At 40.9% G+C, this 21,807-nt stretch overlaps 2 protein-coding genes across 4 annotated transcripts; both read left to right on the plus strand.

Moving 5' to 3' along the window:
* The first annotated feature begins 875 nt into the window (after positions 1 to 875).
* LOC104240574 (polyubiquitin) lies at positions 876 to 2,426 on the plus strand. Its single transcript, XM_009795436.2, has 2 exons — positions 876 to 984; positions 1,113 to 2,426. Exon 2 carries the CDS (start codon positions 1,113 to 1,115, stop codon positions 2,256 to 2,258), a length of 1,146 nt encoding a protein of 381 aa, XP_009793738.1. The 5' UTR covers positions 876 to 984; the 3' UTR covers positions 2,259 to 2,426.
* A 125-nt stretch (positions 2,427 to 2,551) lies between these two features.
* On the plus strand, positions 2,552 to 20,681 carry LOC104240571 (uncharacterized). 3 transcript variants are annotated; one of them, XM_070150606.1, is made up of 12 exons: positions 2,552 to 3,048; positions 3,139 to 7,693; positions 11,110 to 11,171; positions 11,792 to 12,167; positions 12,302 to 12,390; positions 13,628 to 13,713; positions 13,832 to 14,147; positions 14,239 to 14,988; positions 15,124 to 18,513; positions 18,590 to 19,776; positions 19,864 to 19,981; positions 20,074 to 20,681. In XM_070150606.1, exons 4-7 carry the CDS (start codon positions 12,160 to 12,162, stop codon positions 13,877 to 13,879), a joined length of 231 nt encoding a protein of 76 aa, XP_070006707.1. In that variant the 5' UTR covers positions 2,552 to 3,048; positions 3,139 to 7,693; positions 11,110 to 11,171; positions 11,792 to 12,159; the 3' UTR covers positions 13,880 to 14,147; positions 14,239 to 14,988; positions 15,124 to 18,513; positions 18,590 to 19,776; positions 19,864 to 19,981; positions 20,074 to 20,681. The 3 variants fall into 3 exon arrangements, with proteins under 3 accessions (XP_070006707.1, XP_070006708.1, XP_070006705.1); XM_070150607.1 differs by having other exon boundaries at positions 13,838 to 14,147; XM_070150604.1 differs by having other exon boundaries at positions 3,139 to 5,483; positions 5,730 to 5,816; positions 11,792 to 11,864; positions 11,955 to 12,167; positions 12,302 to 14,147.
* Positions 20,682 to 21,807: the final 1,126 nt, after the last annotated feature.

Below are 21,807 nucleotides of genomic sequence, written 5' to 3' on the forward strand. Positions count from 1 at the left end.
TAACTAGCGAACTTCAGCTTTAGAGCTGAAATTTTTGTTTTGTAACTTGTGAACTTCACCTCTAGAGCTGAAGTTTTTGTTTGTAACTAGCGAACTTCAGCTCTAGAGTCTTCTTCCCTTCACAATGATACTGTCACGAAAACATGAAAATAGCTGCTTTACTGTCACATAAAGCATTCAATAGCAAGGATACCTCATCTTATAACTCTTTAATTGGACCAATTATTTAAATGATTAGTTCAACAACTAAACCATCCAAAGGAACTATTAATCGATATTTAATAAAGCAAGAAACTTTTTAACAATTTACATAAACCAATATGCTGCTGCTAATGCCATGCATTATCAAATAGGATCTGTAGCTTCGTCATTTAACAGATCATCTATTGCCAGCATTCAATCAAGCAAGGACCTTTAGTCACAGACTTCAGAAAGAGGTTGAGGGCGGATATAACTTTGAGGAGGAGAAAAAAGGCTGAAATTGTTTAAAAAGTGGGTACAAGTTAAAAAATTTTAAAAAAATGAGCATAAGTTAAATGAGAACGCCTAAATAGGACGTCTCGTGCAATTTTTACCAATATACAACCCAATGCGCCCGGCCAACTTTTACTAGTCTTTTACATGAATATGAATTTATGATGGGCTCAAATTGAAAATTAAATTATTCACAAAAACTTATTTTAATATTCAATGATACTTTTCTAGCTTTTTCCCGAAGGGCGTAGGAGCGGTACACTCACGCTCCTTATTTTCCCAACCACACAAGGAAAGGACGGAGAAAGATATCGTTAGCGTGTTGTTTTGGTGCACTACACGTCATTACGACACGTGTCATCATATAATAGGCCAGTCCCACGAGGCGGTTTCGTCTTGAGCCGGCCATAGCGTCCATAAAAGGAGGCTCTCCGTTACTTGTTTCTCCATCATTCATCTGATTAATAATTTTCTCTACTTCTTTCATCGCTTTCAAATCTCTCTCTCAAGGTTTGAGAATTTCCTCAATTTCTCGTTGTAGCAGTTCTTTTTTATTGAATCAAGGATTTGGGTATCTAAAGCCCTAATTTTGAAGTTCATTGTTTTAATTGTTTGTTGTTGATCTTATATAATTACAGATGCAGATCTTCGTGAAAACCCTAACCGGAAAGACCATCACTCTCGAGGTTGAGAGTTCCGACACAATCGACAACGTAAAAGCCAAAATCCAGGACAAGGAAGGAATTCCCCCAGATCAGCAAAGGCTTATCTTCGCCGGCAAGCAGCTTGAGGACGGACGTACCCTAGCCGATTACAACATCCAGAAGGAATCTACCCTGCACTTGGTCCTCCGTCTGCGTGGTGGGATGCAGATCTTCGTCAAAACCCTCACCGGCAAAACAATCACCCTTGAGGTCGAAAGTTCTGACACCATTGATAATGTCAAGGCCAAAATTCAGGATAAGGAGGGAATTCCACCAGACCAGCAGAGGTTGATCTTCGCCGGCAAGCAGCTCGAGGATGGCCGTACCCTCGCCGATTACAACATCCAGAAGGAGTCTACCCTTCACCTTGTCCTCCGTCTCCGTGGTGGTATGCAGATCTTCGTCAAAACCCTCACCGGCAAGACCATCACCCTTGAGGTCGAGAGTTCTGACACCATCGACAATGTCAAGGCCAAAATTCAGGATAAGGAGGGCATTCCCCCAGACCAGCAGAGGTTGATATTCGCTGGCAAGCAGCTCGAGGATGGCCGTACCCTAGCTGATTACAACATCCAGAAGGAATCGACCCTTCACCTTGTCCTCCGTCTCCGCGGTGGTATGCAGATTTTCGTCAAAACCCTCACTGGAAAGACCATCACCCTGGAGGTTGAAAGTTCTGACACTATTGACAACGTCAAGGCCAAGATCCAGGACAAGGAGGGGATTCCCCCAGACCAGCAGAGGCTGATCTTTGCAGGAAAGCAGTTGGAAGATGGTCGCACCCTTGCGGACTACAACATTCAGAAGGAGTCCACCCTGCACTTGGTGCTGAGGCTGAGGGGAGGAATGCAGATCTTCGTGAAGACATTGACTGGGAAGACCATCACCTTGGAGGTGGAGAGCTCTGACACCATCGACAATGTAAAAGCTAAGATCCAGGACAAGGAGGGTATCCCACCGGACCAGCAGAGGTTGATCTTTGCTGGGAAGCAGCTCGAGGATGGAAGGACCTTGGCTGACTACAATATCCAGAAAGAGTCAACCCTTCACCTTGTCCTACGTCTCCGTGGTGGTTTCTAGGTTGCCTGTTGTTGATGTCATTGCGTCGTGTTGATTGGCTGTGTCTGTTTCTAGTTGTGGCCGTGATGTGCTTTGTTTACTGAGGTCTCAAAGATGTTCTATTCTGTTTCTGTTCGCTGTTTCTTTTATGTTCTCTGTTGTGAATAAAGATTCCGAATTCTGTTCTAATGTCTAGTTTTTGTGCTCTTTGTTGGCAGTAAATCAACTTTCCTTTATGTTATCCAATGCAGTTGATATACATTGTCATTGAGCTCCATCTTCTGTTTGATGATTGTTGACGGTGAACCACCAGTTATAATTATCACCTTGAAATTCACAAGAATGTCAGATATGTGCGTTTTAAAAGAGAAGAAACTAGTTGATTGTATGTTTCCTTCTTATGCCACTGTAAATAGAAGACGAGAACTCCGAATTTTTACTCGAGATTTTCATAATCAACTCTGTGCTGCTGGTAAATCATGCTTGGTTCTTGCAAGGCCTTTGTTTCCTGGTATCCAGCTAAAGATCAATTCAATAAGGTTATTGAGCTACGACCTTGTTGCTGGATTTTCGGTCCTCAGTTCGTTCTTTAAACATAAAGCTATCTTGCATATTTTCTTACTGCTGTGGGGTTAACTTTTGGTTACCATCCAAAAAGAGGCCACTTTTACTTTTCTCCCCGAGAATATGCGCAGTGTTCGAGTAGCTTGCCACCACTCGTCAATTTTTGAACTGGAGTCCCTCAAAACAATGTACTCCCTCACGTCATTTGTGGTCAATGCCAATAAGACACTTTTTGGACATACTCCAGGTAACAAGAAAAAAAATATCAACTATATAATGGACAGCTTCCAATGAGGATGTGAGGTAATTCTAATAACCAACTGTTGTTACACATCAGATCATCTGGAATGGAGCAATGACCCTCGTCCAAGGAAGGAGCTTATGGCTTGTGAAGACAAGCGAATTGGTTGGGGGCATTCCTCCAGTCTTCACCATCTCTTTCCCTTCAAATCCTTAACATATATTGTGAATGTGCATCTTTCGTTTTCCAATTTTTTTTTCCTAATAAAATTTTTAACAGCTGGGTTTAACAGGTGTAGGTGCTTATGCAGTGTAGGTTTGGATTGTTCTTTTCTCTTATCTGTTTGATAATTTCAAGAATCACCAATACAGGAGTGTGATGAGATGGAAGTGGCTGTGATAGAGTGATATTCAGTTCAGATGAAGTTCCAAAAAGTCAAGAATAGACCCTTTTTAGGGGCAATATGTCGGGGAGTATTGTGGCTTGTCGGATATCTACTTCCTTCTTACTTTATTACCTATTTTATGCTTAGAGTTGTAGTATTGTTTGATTAGCTTCCTCATGCTCGTGGATGTAAAGCCTGGCTCGGCAGTTTCTTTTATTTGGTTACTGCTTATAATGTGAATTTTGTAGTACTTGGATATTTTGGGATCTTCTAATCCTATCTGGACATTGGTGGCAGCAGTTCATATTGTTCATCTTTATAGGCCTTCTCTTTGTAGGTGGTGGGGACGAGAAGTATGGACGGTCTCCCTGCACAATTGATTGGCTTCATACAACTAATATTTAACCTCATTCTGTTCTATTTTTTTGGTTGCTTCTGAAGTGCTAGCTGGTCCTAGGCTCTAGTCAGCGTCTTGGTTGTTGAGCAAGTTCTTGATTATCTGGTGGGTAACAGCTGAAGGACAGCTGCACCCTAGTAGAATGCGACACTAGGAAGGAGTATACCCTTCACCTGGTGGTCCATCCCTGTGGTTGCATGTAGATTCTTATAAAAACCCTCACGAGAAGACCTTAAAACTGGAGGTTGGAAGTTCCAACACGATTTACAGCATCAAGGCCAAGTTCCAGAGCAAGGAGGGAGTTTCCCAGGTAAGCAGAGGATGATCTTTTCTAGCAGCTTGAGGGTGATGCATTCTTGTTGTCTACACAGAAGAATTCTTCTTCTTGCCTACAATAGGGAGTTCCACAAGATAAGTGGAGGTCGATCTTTGCAGGGAAACAACTGAGAATGGGAGGATTTTTTACAGGGAAGCGGCTGAGCATGGAAGACTTTCACTGGCAATAACATCCAGAAGAATTTAACTCTGTACCTTGTCCTCTGCCCCGTGTAGCTTCTAACCTGTTCTTGATGGTCGTTATGTTGTGTTGGATCTCATTACTGTCCGTTTAGTCATCTGTTGCTTTTCATGATGTGCGGTATCGTATGGGAAACTGGACTTGAGTTTTTTTGTGTTCTATTCATTATGACTTCTGTTTTTCTGTTTTTCTGTTTTATGAATAGGTGAGAGGATGTATTTCTTGAATGTCAAGTCGCTGTGCTCCCTTGGTGGCAGTTTGTGAATTTATCTTTCTCCCCTCTTTCACTGTGAGGCTGCTAATATACATTCCCTTTGATGGCATGTCCTGTGTGATAATTGACGGTCAGGTATTCACCCAGAAACTAGAGGAGCTGCATACCTTGTAGGTTCTGTTATTGCAGAAAGAAGTGCGCGAATCTCCCCTGGTATATTTGTTTGTGTGATTGCCCTTGTTTTGTTTTCATTCCTTTTTAGTTTTCAATTAGGAGAGGGAAATACCATGTTGATGAGAATCTGTTCTCTTCTTTGGTGTCAACTTTGCTGGGTATTCACTCTGCTGGGATCCCGGTGGTTGTGCTTTCTACATTTCTGGCTTTGTTACATGGCGTCTAGCTTAAATTGATTCAATAGCATCGTGAAGCTTCCAGCTTCTATCTTCAAGTATTGGAATCTTTGATCTACTTTCTCACTAAGGATATCCCACGACCTCGACAGTATGTGAAGTTTACATGAATTTGTAATCAACTGGACAAGGCAGACTTTGATTGTTAAATGTGCAATGAGAGAAGCATAGCAAACGAGCATACTGGTCATCTAGTGACAAGTACAAGGCAATTTAATAATCACAACTGCTTGCAATTTTTCTGGTGATAAGGGTGGACACTGCATACATTTATGATACCTTGATCTGAATGGGAATCTCCAAATCAGAATTTCTGAATCTGTACGAGGAATTTGAGCAGGAGGCGGCCAACGGTATTTATCTCAGTATGATGTTTATGCTGTACTGACAGTTACCCATGCTTGGAGCCTGCTGATTCTGTGGGGGCTCCAATGGCAACTAGGGAAGCACACGAACTAACTCACCACTTATTGAGGTGTACCAGTTGGTCTTCCTTGTCACTTTTACTTCAAATAGAGGTTAGGAATGCAAGCTATATAATGTATAACTTAAACAGTTAGAGACCACTGGTTAAGCTGTTCGTGCAGCTCTGTTTTTCTGACGTGAGTGTGCTGAGTTATGCATGGCTGTGTGAAGTGAAACCAACTCCCAATTTCCATTCTCATGCCATATCTTTGCTTTCAAGTCTTGCTTCCTATCTGGCATCGCCATTTCATATATTTTCCTCTAAGCTAATTTCTCATTTACAATTGCATTTCTTGCAGAAGGCATTGTCTAGAACTGAACGTTCGCTGGCAAAACACTGTACCTTGTCCTCCTTCTCCATGGTGGTTTCTAAACCGTTTGTGATGGTCTGTATGCTGTATCGAGTCTCTTTTCTGTCGTTTGGTTGTCTGTTGATTTTCATGATGTGTTGTGTCCAATGGGAAACTGGAATCATGTTTCATGGTTCTGTTCATTTTGACTTGTGTTGCTGTATCGTGAATAAGCAAGAGGATGGTTGTCTGGAATATCGAGTCTCTGTGCTCTTTTGGTGGTAGTTGGTGAATTTATCTTGCTCCCCTCTTTTACCAGTGATACAGCTGATCTACATTCCCTTTGATTCTTTCTCCTGCTTGATACTTGATTGTCTGTGTTCACCTAGAAAACCAAAGGAGATGCAATTCTTGTCAGATCTGGTATTTGTCCGAAAATAAGTGCACAAGTCTCCCCTAGTATATTTTGTGTGATTGTTGTTGTTTTCTTGTTGTATCTCTTCTTTTTAGAAAACAGGAGAGCAGAAGACGGTATTGACGATGATGCGACAATTAGAGTAACGAGGAGAGCACTATGTACCTCTATTCTCTTCGTTGTATTAACTCTGCCGGGCTTCTGGTAATCATAGGCTTTTTTACTTACGTCTAGATTAAGACTGATTAATGTCGTGGAACACCCAGCTCAAGTGCATCAGTCCTGGCAAGGAGGGAATTACCCTTTGGTCGGTAGAGACTGATCTTTGCTAGCAAACAACTTGAGGATGGCCGCATCCTTGTGGACTACAATATCCAGATGGAATCGATCCTTCGCCTTGGCCAACACCTCCGTGGTGGAATGCAGATTTTCTTGAGGACATCAAGTGCGAATACCATCAATCTGGGATGCAGAATCCGATACCACGACAATATGAAAGCTAAGACTCAGGATAGGGAGGGAATTGCACCAGATAGAAGGATCTTTTGCAGGGAAGCAGCTGAGAAAGGACTTCCGCTGACAACAACATCCAGAAGAACTCCGTACCTTGTCCTTAGTTCCATGGTGGCTTCTAACCTGTTAGTGATGGTCGTAATGTTGAATCCGGTCTCCTTTCTGTCTGTTTGATCATCTGTTGCTTTTCTTGGTGTGTTGTGTCCAATGGGGATCTTGAAATGTGGCGTGGTTCGTTCATTATGACTTTTGTGTTTCTGTGTTGGGAATAAGCAAGTGGATTGATATCTTGAATGTCAAGTCTCTGCATGTAGTTGGTGAATTTATCTTGCTCCCCTCTTTCACCACTGATGTTGATGCAGCTGATGTCGTCTCCGCGTAATAATTGATGGGTCTCACCGAGAAAACCAAAAGAGATGCATATCTTGTCGGTTCTTCAGACAGAAGTGCTCAAGTTTCCCGTTACGTGTGATGCCCTTTTTTGTTTCAACGAGGAAAGCAGAAAACGATATTGACAATGATGAGACTGTCGAAGTAATGAGGAGGACCACTATAAGCCCTATTCTCTTCTTTGGTATCAACTCTACTGGGTTTGTGGTAATCGTAGGCTTTGTTACTTGACGTGTGGCTCAAGATTGATTCAGCAATGTCGTGGAGTTCCCAGCTCAAGTCCAGCATCTAGGACAAAGAGGGAATTTCTCCTGGTCGACAGAGATTGATCTTTGCTAGCAAACAGCTTGAGGATGGCTGCATTCTTGTGGACTGTAATATCCAGATCCTTCGCCTTGGCCTATGCCTCCACGGTGGAATGCAGATTTTTTGAGAACATCAACTGGGAAGACCAGAGAGGCGATACCATCGACAATGTGAAAGCTAAGACTCAGGATAAGCAGGAAATTCCACCAGGTGACCTGAGGTTGATCGTTGCAGCGAAGCAGCTGAGAATGGAAGAGTTTTTTGCACTGTATCAGCTGAGAATGGAAGGACTTCCGCTGACAACAACATCCAGAAGAAATCAACTCCGTACCTTGTCCTCGGTTCCATGGTATGTAACCTGTTAGTGATTGTTTTGTTGTGTCCCTGTCTCGTTTCTGTCCATATGGTTGCTTTTCATGATGTGTGTGGCTAATGGGAAACTGGAACTGAAATTTTTCGTGGTTCCGTACATTATGACTTTTGTGTTTCTGTGTTGTGAATAAGCAAGACGATGGATATCTTGACTGTGAAGTTCCTTATGTCCGGTAGTTGGTGACTTTATCTTTCTCCCCTCTTCACCATTGATGCAGCTGATCTACATTAACTTTGCCTTTGATGCCATCGCCTGCTTGATACTTGATGGTCAGCATTCACCTAGAAAAGCAAAGGGGACTCATATCTCGTCAGTTCTGTTATTGTCAGGAAGAAGCGCTCAAGTCTGCCTATTTATTTGTGTGATTGCTCATCTTGTTTTGCTTTTCCTCTTTTTTTTTCCCTTCTTTTTTTAAATCACGAGTGCGGATGACGATATTGACAATGATGAGGTTACAGTAACGAGGAGAGCACTATCTACCTCTATTCTCCTCTTTGATATCAATTATGCTGGGCTCCCGGTTCTCATAGGCTTTGTTACGTGGCGTCTAGTTTAAGATTGATCCAGTAGCTTCGTGGAGCTTCCAGCTTGTTCGATTTACTTTCACACTAAGGAAATCTCACGAGCGCCACAGTACTGAAGTTTATACGAATTTGTGATTATAAATATAAAGCAGATTTTACTGATTAGAACTGCAACAAGAGACTCATAACAAACTACCTTACTGGTCCCTAGTGACGAGTACAAGGCCAATAACCAACACTTGTTGCAATTTTTTGGGGATGATGATTAACAACTGCATACATTTTGGACAACCTTGATCTAAATGGGAATCACCAAATCAGAATTTCTGAATCTGGACATGGAAATTGAGCAGTACGAGGCTGACGGTTGTGTATCCCATTATGAATAATCCTAGTATGAAGTTGATGCTGTACTGACAGTTGTTCGAGCCTGCTGATGCTGTTGGTTCCATCTAGTGAAGCACACTACTTGGGAACTCTTTATGGAGCTCATCATCTATTGAGGTGCACCACTTGACTTTCCTGTCTCTTTTCCTTCAAATGGAGGTTCACATATTTTGTGAATGCCTGTTTTTATTGGCAAGAAAGTGAGTGTGACGACCCGGCCGGTCTTCTTAAGAATTAACGCCCCGATCCCCTATTAACTGCATTTCCCAAGTTTATTTCTGCTAATGTGTTTTGCCGGGATGTTCGGTTTTGAGTCTCGAGGAGTTTTGGGACACTTAGTCTCTAAATGAGAGCATAAGTGTTGGAAAGTTGACCGTAGTCGGAACAGTGTGAAGACGGCCTCGGAATGGAAATCCGATGGTTTTGTTAGCTCCGTTGGGTGATTTTGGGGTTAGGAGCGTGTTCGGATTGTGCTTTGGAGGTCCGTAGCTAATTTAAGCTTGAAATGTCGAAAGTTGAATTTTGGAAGTTTCCGGTTTGATAGTGAGATTTTGATTCGAGGGTCGGAATTTCGAGAGTTGCAGTAGTTCCGTTATGTCATTTGGGATATGTGTGCAAAATTTCAGGTCATTCGGACGTGTTTTGGTTGGGTTTTTGATCGAAAGCGGAATTCGGAAGATTTTAGAAACTTAGGCTTGAATCCAGTGTGTGTTTGGTTGTTTTGATGTTGTTTGAAGTGTTTTGAAGGTTTGTACAAGTTTGAATAGGGTTTTAGGATATGTTGATGCCTTTGGTTGAGGTCCCGGGGGCCTCGGGGTGATTTCGGAGGGTTAACGAGAAAATTTAGAAAATGTTGTAGCTACTGTATTTTTGCTGCTTCTAGTATTTTCGCATCTGCTGTTTGGGGATCGCAGATGCGGCGTCGCAGAAGCAGATTTTGGCCTTTACTTCAGGTTCCGCAGCAAACATATAAATGCAGAAATCGCTGGGCAGAACATATAAATAGTTACCTTCGCAAATTTGAGGGATCCTTTCACCATTTTCATCCGGGTTTGAAGCTTTTAAGAGAGATTTTTGAGGAAAACAAAGGGGAATCACTTGGAGGTAACATCCTTGACTTCATAACTCGTTTTTATGTGATTAAAGACCTAATTAGCGGTGAGAAATTTGGGAAAAATGGGTAATTAGGGCTTGAGTTTAAGAGGCCTTAAATGAGGATTTGAGGGGTCATTTGGATTCCGATTTCAGTGTTCTTGTTATGTATAGACTCGTGAGAGTACGAGGTTTCTGAAAATGTAAATTTAACCCGATTTCGAGACGTGGGCCCGAGGGGCGTTTTGGTCATTTTACATAATTTCGCGTATTAGCTTAGAATTTAATTGTAGTTACAGTTACTTGAAGTGTTACTTACATTATGCGATTGAATTGAATAGATTTGGGCCATTTGGAGTCGAGTACTCGTGGCAAGAGCGTGGTTTCGGGTCGACTTTGAGCCGGTTCAAGGTTAATGGCTTGTCTAACCTTGTGTGGGGACCTTTCCCTTAGGATTGATATATTTGGTAATTGAAATGGCTTGTACGTGAGGTGACGAGTGCATACTTGTGCTAATTGTTGGAAATCCGGTTTTCTTTAAGTACTTACTAGTATATTTCCTTTTCTGTTTCTATTACTTGCACTGTTAAGCCTGTTGTTAGCTTAGGAAAGCATGTGTAAGTGACTTAATTGCTTCATTTGATTTAACCTGCCTTACTTGAATTATGTGCAACATGCTAGGCTAGAATCACTTATTGCCTTAATATGAATTTTTCTATTTCTGTTTATCTTCCTGCTGCTGCTGTGTATTTATTTTGGGACTATGGATGTGGACTTCCGGTAGCTCCCCCTTGTCTGTTTACTTTGGGACTACGGGTTAGATTCCCGGTAGATCCCCCTGTACATTTACTTTGGGACTACGGGTTAGATTCCCGGTAGACCCCCTGCACAGTTATATGGAACTACGGGAATGCACCCAGTAGATTCCCCCAGTACTGGGTATTTACATTTGGGACTACGGATCGAGATTCCGGTAGATCCCTGCGCATTCATAGTTGGACTATGGGACGGGATCCTGGGAGATCCTTCGGACATATATATGATGGACTATGGGACGGTATCCCGGGAGATCCACTGGACAGTTGTAATTGGGACTACAGGACAGTATCCTGGAAGGTATCCCGGTTGTTATTTCTGTGTTGAGCTGTATTTCTTTCCGTGGCTTGTTTTGTCGCTGTTCTAGTTGTTGTGGTTCTGTCAATTCTATGTTATTTCTTACTGTTGCACTTATTTATACTGTTTTATTCCACACTGTTAACCCTTATATTGTATTTAACCTCAGTAGGGCCTGACCTTCCTCGTCACTACCCAACCGAGGTTAGGTTTGACACTTACTGAGTACCGCTATGGTGTACTCATGCCTCTTTTGCGCATGTTTTTCATGTGCAGATTCAGGTACTTCTACTCAGGTCTACCATCCTTGAGGGAGGCGACTACTTAGAGACTTCGAGGTACATCTGCCGCGTCCGCAGACCGAGGAGTCCCTTTCTATTCCTGCCTTTTAGTATTTAGTCCTTCTGTACTTTCTGTTCTTATTAGACAAATTCCGGAGTTAGAGCTATGTAGTATTTTTTTTTTTGCTTGTGATTCGTGGGTTTCCGGGTCTTGGATTTGGATATTAGTTTTGAGATTTATATATGGTGTATGCCGAGCGGCACATTTAAACATTGTTACTGCTTTATTTCTGTTTTAAATTGTATACTTCCGCAAATTAGGCTTACCTAGTCGTAGAAACTAGGTGCCGTCACGATGGTTCACGGAAGGCGAACCAGGGTCGTGACAGTGAGCTAAATCTCTGACTCTAATAGTTAAGAGACAAATGGATAAATTGTTAATGCAGTGGTACTTTTCAAGGTAGAACCTTGGATTGTTCTTTTTTTCTGATCCTTCTAAACTTAAGTTTCAAGAACCATATACAGGAGTGATGAGATATACATGGCTGCGTGAAGGAACCAACTCCGATATTATTTTCTCTAATATCTTTTCGTTTGAAGTCTTGCTTTCTCTCTTACTTTGCTATTTCATATGTCTTTCTCTAGCCAGTTCTCGTTTACAGTTGTGTTTCTTGCAGAAAATATTGTTTACAATTGAAGGGGAAAACAACATCAAGCAGAAGTCAACAACTGTGTACCTTGTCCTCCATGGTGGCTTCTAACCTTTTATTGGTGGTCGTTATGTTGTGTCGGGTGTCGTTACTTTCTGTTTAGTCGTCTGTTGTTTTCCATGATGTGCAGTGTCGATTGGGAAACTGGAGTTGAATTTTCGTGTGGTTCTGTTCATTGTGACTGCTGCGTTTTGGTGTTGTGAATAAGCAAGAGGATGCATATTTGAATATCCTGTGCTCTTTTGGTGGTAGTTTGTGAATTTTGTCTTGCTCCCCTTTCACCATTGATGGAGCTGATCTACATTTCCTCTGATGCCACTCCTGCTTGATAATTGATGGTCAGGTATTCACCTAGAAAAACAAAGGAGATACATATCTTGTCACTTCTGTTATTGTCAGAAAGAAGTGCTCTCTTCCCTGGTATACGTGTGATTGCCTTGTTTTTTTTTCCTTTTTTTTTGTTTTGTTTTCAATCAGGAGGGCAGAAGACGATATTGACAATGATGAGAGGAGAGCATTATGCACCTCTATTCACTTCTTTAATATCGGCTCTGGCAGGCTGTTTGGTAATTATGCTTAGCATTCCTAGCTTTTACTTGGCTTCTAGCTTAAGATTGATTCGACAACATCAGGTCCTGGATTTTTTCTTCACTTCAAGTATTTTGAATCCTAGATCTAATTTTTCCAGTTAGGATATCTCACGTCCTCGGCAGTACGTGTTACTCACAGTGAGTTTGTGTTCAACAGCGACAAGGTAGACTTTACTGATAAAAACTGCAATAAGAGACGCACAACAAGCTTACTTACTGGTTTTCTAGTAATAAGTATAAGGCGATTTAATAATCAACAGTGCTTCCAACTTTTTTGGGATAAGGTTCGACGCTGCATACATTTCAGACAACCTTGATCCGAGTGACATCACCAAATGATTTTTTCTGAATCTGGAAGAAATTCGAGCACCACGAGGCTGACGGTAATTATCTTGGTATGAAGTTGATGCCATATGGGCAGTTAAAAACTATTGGAGCCTCTGCTGATACTGTTGGCTCCAATGAGGCTCCAACAAGGGGAGCACCCTAATTAGCAACTACTCATGGAGTGCATATCATCTCTTGAGGTGCATCACTTGAGTCTTCCCTATCTCTTTTCCTTCAAATAGAGGGGCATGAGTTAAGCATATAGTTGATTGCTCTTTCGTCTCTCTCTGTAGGCTAACAGAGCCACTGCTCTTCGAGGTGATGAGGTGTAAGGAATATAATATCTAATAGCAATAAGAAAGAAGGTATATAATATCTAACGCTAATAGTTAAAGACCACTGGTTAAACTGTTTATGCAGCTCTGTTCTTTAAGGTAGAATGTTGGATTGCTTGTTTTCTCCGATCCTTCTAAACCAAGTTTCAAGAACCATATACAGGAGTGTGATGAGAAAATAGAGTGTGAAGCGAGACCACCATCAGACGGCCATTCTCTTCCCATAGTTTTCCCTTTCAAGTCTTGTTTTCTCTCTGACATCGTTATTTCATGTATTTTTCTCTTAGGTAATTTCTCATGTAAAATTGCATCTGAAGACAAATGTCTCGGTTGTTTTACACCTGTTACGGTAATTAGAGCAAGGCAATGACAGCGTCCGAGAACTTACTCAATTTGTCTGTATGTGCCAGCCCATGAAAGACTGGGTACTATAAGAGTAATATTTATTAGTTATCTGTTAAACATTTATGTACAAGATGTCTGCTACAATTCTAAAAAAAGCATTTGTACGAGATGTGAAAGGAATTTTGAGCAGTTATGTTGTTGATCAGGCAAAGTTGTCAATTTGTTGCATCAATGGTCAAAGGGGGCAAGAATAGAGGCTCTCCAGGGGCTCTGTTTATGGGCTATTCTGGAGGTTAGGATATCTTTGTTTCCTTTTTCACTTCGGCACATTTTATGCTTTTAGACATTATATGTGAATTTTTAGTGCTATTACTTGGGTACATTGGGCTCTAACTATTTCTCAACACTAGTGGCAGTGTTGTACCTTCACTTTCATCACTTGGGCTTCATGGTGGTAAGCTTTGAAGGAAGGTCTCCAGTTCTCATGGGTCATCTATATATGTCATTGGTCTTTTGCAGGAGGTGCTCAACATGAAATGTTGGGAGGAATAGTGAGGGATGTCATTTTCACTGTTCTCAAAAAGGGAAAAAAAGAGAGAGGCGATTGTGAATTGCGATGGAATTGTTATGATGCACAATTAATTGGCTTACTTCTACTGTCTTAACAACCTGCACGTTGGTCTGTTGTGCTTCTTTTGAGTTTTCTTTTTGGTGGGTGCTTTCAAGGTATTAACTGGTCCGTTATAGTATTATGGATGTGAAGCAAGTCTTTATTCTGTTTCCCGTTTAACGATCTTTAGTTTTTATTTCATTTCAGGTTAGTTTGTTGATCAATCACTATGTGCCAGTTGGCTTGATAGTAATGAGGATTGATGAGGGTATTCTGCATATAGAAGGTTTTTGACTTGCTATATTATGAGTAAAAGTGCCTTATTTCAATTGAATCATGCATGTCATGTCTTGTGGTACCCATGCAATTGGTCTAGCTAGTTTATTTTGTCGAACCAAAGGAGGGAGAAGCAAAGAAAGAGCTTGTTTTGAGCCCGGTATTGGAAATCTCCTCTTTAACTTTGAGTTATCTCATCCTTTTTCGGTGTTTACACGCTAATCTCAATTTCTTTAGTGTACTCACGTTGTTTAGGTAAGGTTATGTCGGCTTGGTACACACTTTGACTAATGCATCGGGTACTTGCTACTCCCGCAAGCATATGTATCTGGTAACTCTATTTATAGAAGATTACTTGGTGTCTGTTTGGACCCTTGTTCCCATGGTCCATCTTGCTTCATTACCCGCTAGGCAGCTTTAATGTTGAGTCGGCATCATTGATGCGAGGTGAACTTTTCAGTTGATCCATTTGGGAAGAAAGGCGTTAGCATCCTGGAGTGCCTGAAGTGACTGTTTTCTTAAACAGGCTTGCACTGAAAAAAAGCTATGCGGACAATGACGAGACTGGATAGTTGAGGTTTTTGGTGTTGAACACTCGCTTCCACTTGACTCGTCTTATGGTTGTCCTCTGCGTTGTCAGGAATATTTATCGCTGATCTTGCCTCTGAAGCTGCTCTTGAGGTGAAGAATACGTTTCTGTTCGTGTAATATTATCCCCTCGTCTCCTTGACTACTCTGGTAGCACTAGGATTTAAGAAGGAAGTATACTTCTATCCTCTGAATCGTTTATTATTTTATATTTGTATATTACGTTAGGTGCAATGGGCAAGGTGGATTTGCTTTCTCGTGGTTCTGAGCATGAGGGTTGAGATGGAAAAATGATAGCAGTGGAGCACCAAAGTTTGCACATCATCTTTGTTCAGATATACTTGCATCTGTTCAATGTGACTTTTTCTGTGGTTTTTTGGATACATGCTGATGTTTATGCACGTAAATGGGCTTTCAGAATGAATGTGAAGCAAGTCCCGGATTGTGTTCAGCTATGGGTAACTGTGTGAAGAATTTGATAGTTTTAATTGTGGGTAGTTGTTCTGCTTCGAGTGCTGGTGTGGCGGAACTTCTGAGTTATTCTCTTTGAGAAAGATTACATGCCTGATTAATTGCATGTATCTGTCATCAATGTAATTGGTTGGGAGGTTGTGATTTTTGTGGCCCCACTGGTGGGAGAGGTTGGACTGCTGCTTGATTTGAATATCTTAACGTTTGGCTTTGACTCATGGATGGGTCTCGTGTATGTGGATAAGCGTTGTTGGTGGTATGGAAGTCCTACAGTTTACCTGTTCATACAGAGTCCAGGCAAATCTTAGCATGTTGAAGCAGCAGATTTGTTGGTGCTATTCTGCTGCTTCCTCATTTGTGGACAACTATGCGAATTTGGTCTCTATCTATCTATTACTTTCTTCATCTACTCGGAGATTTGGCAGTGCTATGGTGGCTGTACTACTCCATTAGTCTTACGTGTCTAATTTTTACATGTTCTCGAATGTCTTTAGCTACTTTGTTGGTCTTTGTGTCTAAGAGGAGGGTATAGATGTCTTTCCTGTTCACTCTGGTCAATTTGGTACAGTATTGGCGATGGTTTTGCTTTTGCAGGAGGCATATGAAGAGTGCGAGAAGATGCAAAGGGTTGCCATAGAGAACTCTTTCCTACTGAACATTGGATTATACCTCATGAACACTACAGCAGTCAATCGAGAGTCTTCTACACATTTAGAAAGTTTCTGTATATTCCCGAACCTACGAGAAGGTTAGAACCTTTGGGAGGTACTTCCGTTCTAATTTTTAGCAGTTGTAGATCTGCGGGTCGCTCTCTTGCTGTGTTGCACGATTATTCTGATTCAAGCATTCATGCTTCTATTCAATGTAAGACCTACTGCAATTCTTTCAAGGTATTTACTGCTCTGGTGGGGTTTGGCTTTATGGATGTGACATATTTTTGCCAATACTGCTATTTCTCTCAGTTTGCATCATGTTTACTGTACATGCTATAGCTACATCCTAGCATTTCCAGAAACCGATTTATTTGCTGTTATAACCAGCCCAAGAGTTCATTGTATGTGTTGATTAACCAGAAATAGGCCCGTATCCTCTGGGCTGTAATGTTTTCTTATGGACAGCACTGGATCAGATGGGGCACAGAAGGAGAAGTGGTTTCTGTTAAAGCTCTAGCTATCAGAGACTACACATTATCTTTGATATGATCAAGCGGTGCAACAGATTCTATTAATTACCTCCCCCCCCCCCCCCGCGCAGCAGATTTGAAGTTTTTCTCCCTTAAGTTCTGTTGGTTGTGTTGAGCAGCAGAATGGCGAGTAGTAGACCTATAATTGGGGTGGCTGCAATCTGTTTCTGTCTTGTCTTGAGTTTTGACAAGAAGCAGTTGTGTTTCTGATGGGTTGGCTCAGTTTTCTGTTGAAGTGGTGTTTTGCTTCTTCATTTTGACCGTTTTGGGTTCTCTTGCTAGCTGCGAGCATAGTTGCTTCTTTCAATTATATGGACGGGTCTCCAATATCTAAGGAGCAGGGCGTAGATCTTATTTGTGAGTACATTCCTTGCCTTTCTAGTAGAATATGTGTTTTCTAAATCGTGAGCCGCACAAGATATTAGCCAAATATTAACAATTTAGGGTAGTATCTCAGCTTTGAATTTACAGTCTAGCTCATGTGTGCTGCACAGTACGAACCCTCTTTGGACTTATCAGGGGCAGATTTTATCGTGGTTTTTGATTCTGTCTTGGTTTGGAATTACTTGAGGCCCTACTGGTGGTGGAGAACTATCCCAGCTGCTATCTGGTGGACTATTTGGAAGGAGAGAAATGCAAAATGCTTTGAAGAATACAGCTAGCTGTATGCAGAAGATAAAAAAACAACTGTATACTTCCGTCCTCTTTTTGATGTAAAGAGGATCTGATAAATGATGCAGAAGCTCTGTTAAGACACAGTTGATTCCATGCTGCTTTGATGTGAAGCTGTATATTTCTTGTAAATATGCAAGCACAATTCATGCTGCTTTTATAATACTTACCCTTTTCTCAAAAAAAGAAATTACTTAAGGCGCGCCTTTTTCATTTTTAACGAGGCATTGTATTCCTATGTTGCGCGGACTCTCCAAAATGCTGCTACACCCGTATCGGATCCTCCAAAAATACACTACTTTTGGAGGATCCCACACATATCCAACGACATTTTCGGAGAGTCCGAGCAACATAGTTGTATTCCATGAGTTTTAAATGTCTTTTGAGACTTGGACTCAAAAGGTGGATTATGCGATTGGATCTGAAGCTTATCTCATTCTGTTTTCAAGATTTTCCTTATTCTCCTTCCTTCTGTGATGTCTGTTGTTGAACTTTTGGCTACAGGGAAGATCACTTAGACTTGAAATTTCCTGTATTGGTCGTTATCAGCTGTTCGTAATTTTTGGATCATTTGCTTATAGGGAATTTAAGTTCAGCGTTCAAGTGGTTGGAAAATCTTGGTGAAGGATTCCAATGTGCTTTTAATTTTTCCCTTTTGTTTATCTGGATGAGAAGAGGTTACTCTTGAAAATATTGGGTTGGAAGGTCAATCAGGTCTGGATTCTCATGTGGACGTTGCTGAATTTTTTCTAAATTCTCGTAACATTTCATCAAGGTTGCAAAGTGAGAGATAGACTAGATCTCTGTTTTGACAACTAAGTGATAGATAGACTTAATCTTCACATATCTTCTTATTTGTTTTATCTTCAACTATCTTCCCAATAACTAATGACTACTAGTGTCCTGTTTTACCTTGGTTCCATGCTATCTGATATTTCATGGCTTTCTTCTTGGTGCGGCTGTTGTTGAGGTTTACATAGAAGGTTCAATTCTTTTTTTTTTTTTTGTCGTCCGTTTGTGTGCTGCTTTCAGCTTTACTGAAATTTGCTATTCCTTTGGTGCTTATCTTTGGGAATTTACCGGAATTTCACCCAGTGAATCCTTCAAGCTCAAAGCTTCCTTATGCTGCAGGTATTTGAAGGCGTTCTCGATATGATGTGCACGATTTGAATAGTACATTGTGGTTTTTTTGTCAGGGTATTTATCATCTTTTCAAGCTCATGAGATTTATTATGGTCCCGTTTCTGGTTGTGTGACCAGGAGATCAAGTAATTATTCAACCCTGCAGCTTGGTAAGCTCCCACTTGAGTTTGGCACTCATTTACTTTAATTTGATCTAATTTTGTTTTCTTTTGTTCGTCGTGCAAGCTCTTTTGTTGGACTTCAGGAATATGCTAAATTCAGATGGTTATATAATTAGATGGAGGGAGTTCATTTTCCAGTTACGAGCTTGCAACCATGGTTAGATCCTGTCCGCCCCAAGGAAAAGGGAGTTCCTTCTCTCTTCACTTACATGTGTGATGATTTTGTGGGTGGGCTAGGATTGTGCTGACTTTGAAGTTGTACGTGGTCCCTGCTTTCTAGCTTTCTGTGCTTTTGGTGTTGGAAGTTTCATAGCATTGTGAATGGGACCTATTACATGATGGGTTCACTGATGATGATTAATAGAATTTCAGCCCTTGTTTTATGGTTTATGTGCTGGCTTCATAGTTATTTGTTTCCTAAGATGTTCCTGCCATTCAGCAGCTGCATTGAGTTCTTTTTTATGTCGGAGAGTTGTATGGCTACCTATAAGAGGAAAACATGATATTCTAAATTCTGTGTTGCGGATGTATGCATGCCAATTATGTGTATTGCCATTTGATACCCGAGTCATGTTTGATCACACGTTGGTGGGGTAGCATCCATTACATGAAAGCTGGACAACTGCTCTATTTGTAGTAAGGTGATTAGTTTTCTTTGAACATCCCTTGTTTCCAAATTAAGGATAGAAACTTGTGGTTGAAACGATCTAAATAGATACGTTCTTTTCGTTTTCTGAACCGTTGGCTGTGGTTACTGAAAGAATGAATGTCTAAGTCGTGGCTGTTCTTAGCAGGACTCTGACCTGACATTTCTGTGCTATTTGGAAAGCGAGGCTCGCTTTCAATTCTGTAAAATATATTTTTGTGACTCTTGTTCAACACAAAAAAAAAAAGAAAAGGAGAACGATCTTTCAAGTAGCCCTCACTAAGGTTTAGCTCGTGAGGTGCTTTAGATGCACGTGGTTCCAAGTTAATGCCAGATAAAAAGGATTTCGGTTTTAGTTTTCCATGCAATGGCTCAGGACGAGGCGGTACTTGTGATATTTCGGCATGGGACACATTTTTATTTGGCAGTTTTTTGGATATTAAATACTATTGGATAGGTTACTTTTTATTGGCATTGGAAGTACACCACATTATGGCAGCGTAACATTTCACAGTTTAATGAATCTTCCACTTATTTGATGGGCTGGTTACGGGATTATTTATGGTTAAACTCTTCACAGCTTATTAACGGATATAATCCTTTTGGTATGTATAGTTTATCGGTTTGGGCATGAATGTTCTTATTTGGATATCTTGTTTGGGCTACTGGATTTATGTTAAAATGGTTTTTAGGGAAGCGCGAAGATGGAAGAGGTCGTATAGAAGAAGCACGAAGGCAGAAGATATTGCAGGGGTGGTCAGTAGTACATTAGTTGATTCCTTGCATGTTTACAAGCAATTTAGAAGTATGGTAAGTTTATGAATTCTGCCTGAGAGAATCACTAGCGTTCTCTTTTGTTACGCCTATTCTAACTCCTCTTTTTTCTTTTGTTCCTTTTCTAGATTCAGAGCCAACAAGCTGGTGGGGTAAAAAAGATTTGAGTTTTGCCAGGGCTCAAATCATCTTCTTCTTCACTGGCCTTGCTGGAGAAAAGATACCGCCCAGAACTTGAGGTAGCTGGAAATATTTTTGGGTCCTCCTCCTTCAGGTGCCATTACCATTGCTAGGGGAAAAACAACATTGTTGGAAAGATAACGATCGTGGAAATTTTTTCGAAGGACCCAAATCTGTTTTTCTTCCCTTGTCTCTTCTTCAATTCAAATGCACACCGTGTCCAGGATATGCCGGAAACACGGAGTGTTGCCAGAATCTTCTTTTACGGTCAACACGTCTTCACCGTCTCTCTTTCAGTTAACTTTTCTTCATGGTTGATGTGTGTTTTCTCCATTGGTTTTGTTTGCCGCGTCAACAATAAGTTGAACATGGGTTAGAATTATCATATTTGTGTTCAACACACACATTTTGACAACATAAGGTGCTTAATAGGCAGGCTCTTGGATGCATTTCTTCTCTCTTGTTTTGTGCAACATGGCCCTTGAAAATGACATTGTTGCCATAGTTGACTTTCTGAGCTCACTACACAATTTGTAATGTGGATCCACTGCGATTATCTCTACTGCACTTTCTTGCTGCTGATATTAATATAATACTTTTAACAATCAAAAAATAGGTTGAGATGTCTAATTAAAAATCCTAAACAAGCCTAAAAGGCAGCTATTCTGCCTTTGGTATATTGAACTAGAAAAAGGAGCTATGGATAGTATTCGATCGGCGTGCTTTAACGTATACTACTTGATGTTTGAAATGTTGATTGTCAAAACCAATTTTATGACAGTGTTAATAATTTTTGGGATTCAGACTAGAGTTAAATGTTCGTATGATGTATGAAATCTTGTTAAAGCTATAATTAGTTACAGGCTTGAAAAACAGGTAAGTCAATGCTTGAACAATATTCTGATGCAAAACTAAGTGAGATACCCTGTCTTGTTTCTTTTATTTTGACGGTATCAGTTTCTTTCATTGTCATACTAAGTTCTTTTCCTGTTTGTAATTTTCTGTTAGCGGAAATTTGATTACGGCAGCCAGTGCCTTTTTTAATGTATGCGATACCAATTTAACTGAAGCCAATGGCGCTGTGATCTATGGTTATTTGGAAGTTACAATTGTATCAGATTCAATGGTGTTGACCAATTCCGTAAACGAACTCATGGCAGATACTCTGCAATGTGCACTGTCATGGGAAGTCAACAACACTGTGGACCTACTAGTTAACTGGAGTCAACATTTAGGATCAAATTCTCTTCATGGAAGCTCTAACACGATAGGTAGCGAGGAGTCTTAATTGTTTTTTCATGTATAGTTCTGTTGGGGTGCAGATCGGATCTTCCCAAAATAATGCATTTTTAGAGGATTCGACACGGATGGGCATTTTGAAGAATCCGCCCAACATAGCTATTGTACACCAGTTTGGTAAACGGATGAACTGGCACTTGGGTTCCTTTTTCATGTATTCTCCTTTTGGTTATTAACATGCTGTTAGGGGTTATAGACAGCCTAATCCCCCGCAATGGACCTATTAATTAAGAAAAGAAAGGCTTTGGGACTCGTGCAATGTGATGTCTTATTTCTTCTTTTCTTTTTCTTTTTTTCTGCCCGAGCCCGAGGAGAATTTCGTAACAGAGCTGGGCAATCAATAGAAAATGACCCCGCAAAGGGCTGCCCGATAGAGGTGTTAT

This window comes from Nicotiana sylvestris, chromosome 7 (assembly GCF_000393655.2).
Source record: "Nicotiana sylvestris chromosome 7, ASM39365v2, whole genome shotgun sequence".
NCBI classification, from domain to species: domain Eukaryota; kingdom Viridiplantae; phylum Streptophyta; class Magnoliopsida; order Solanales; family Solanaceae; genus Nicotiana; species Nicotiana sylvestris.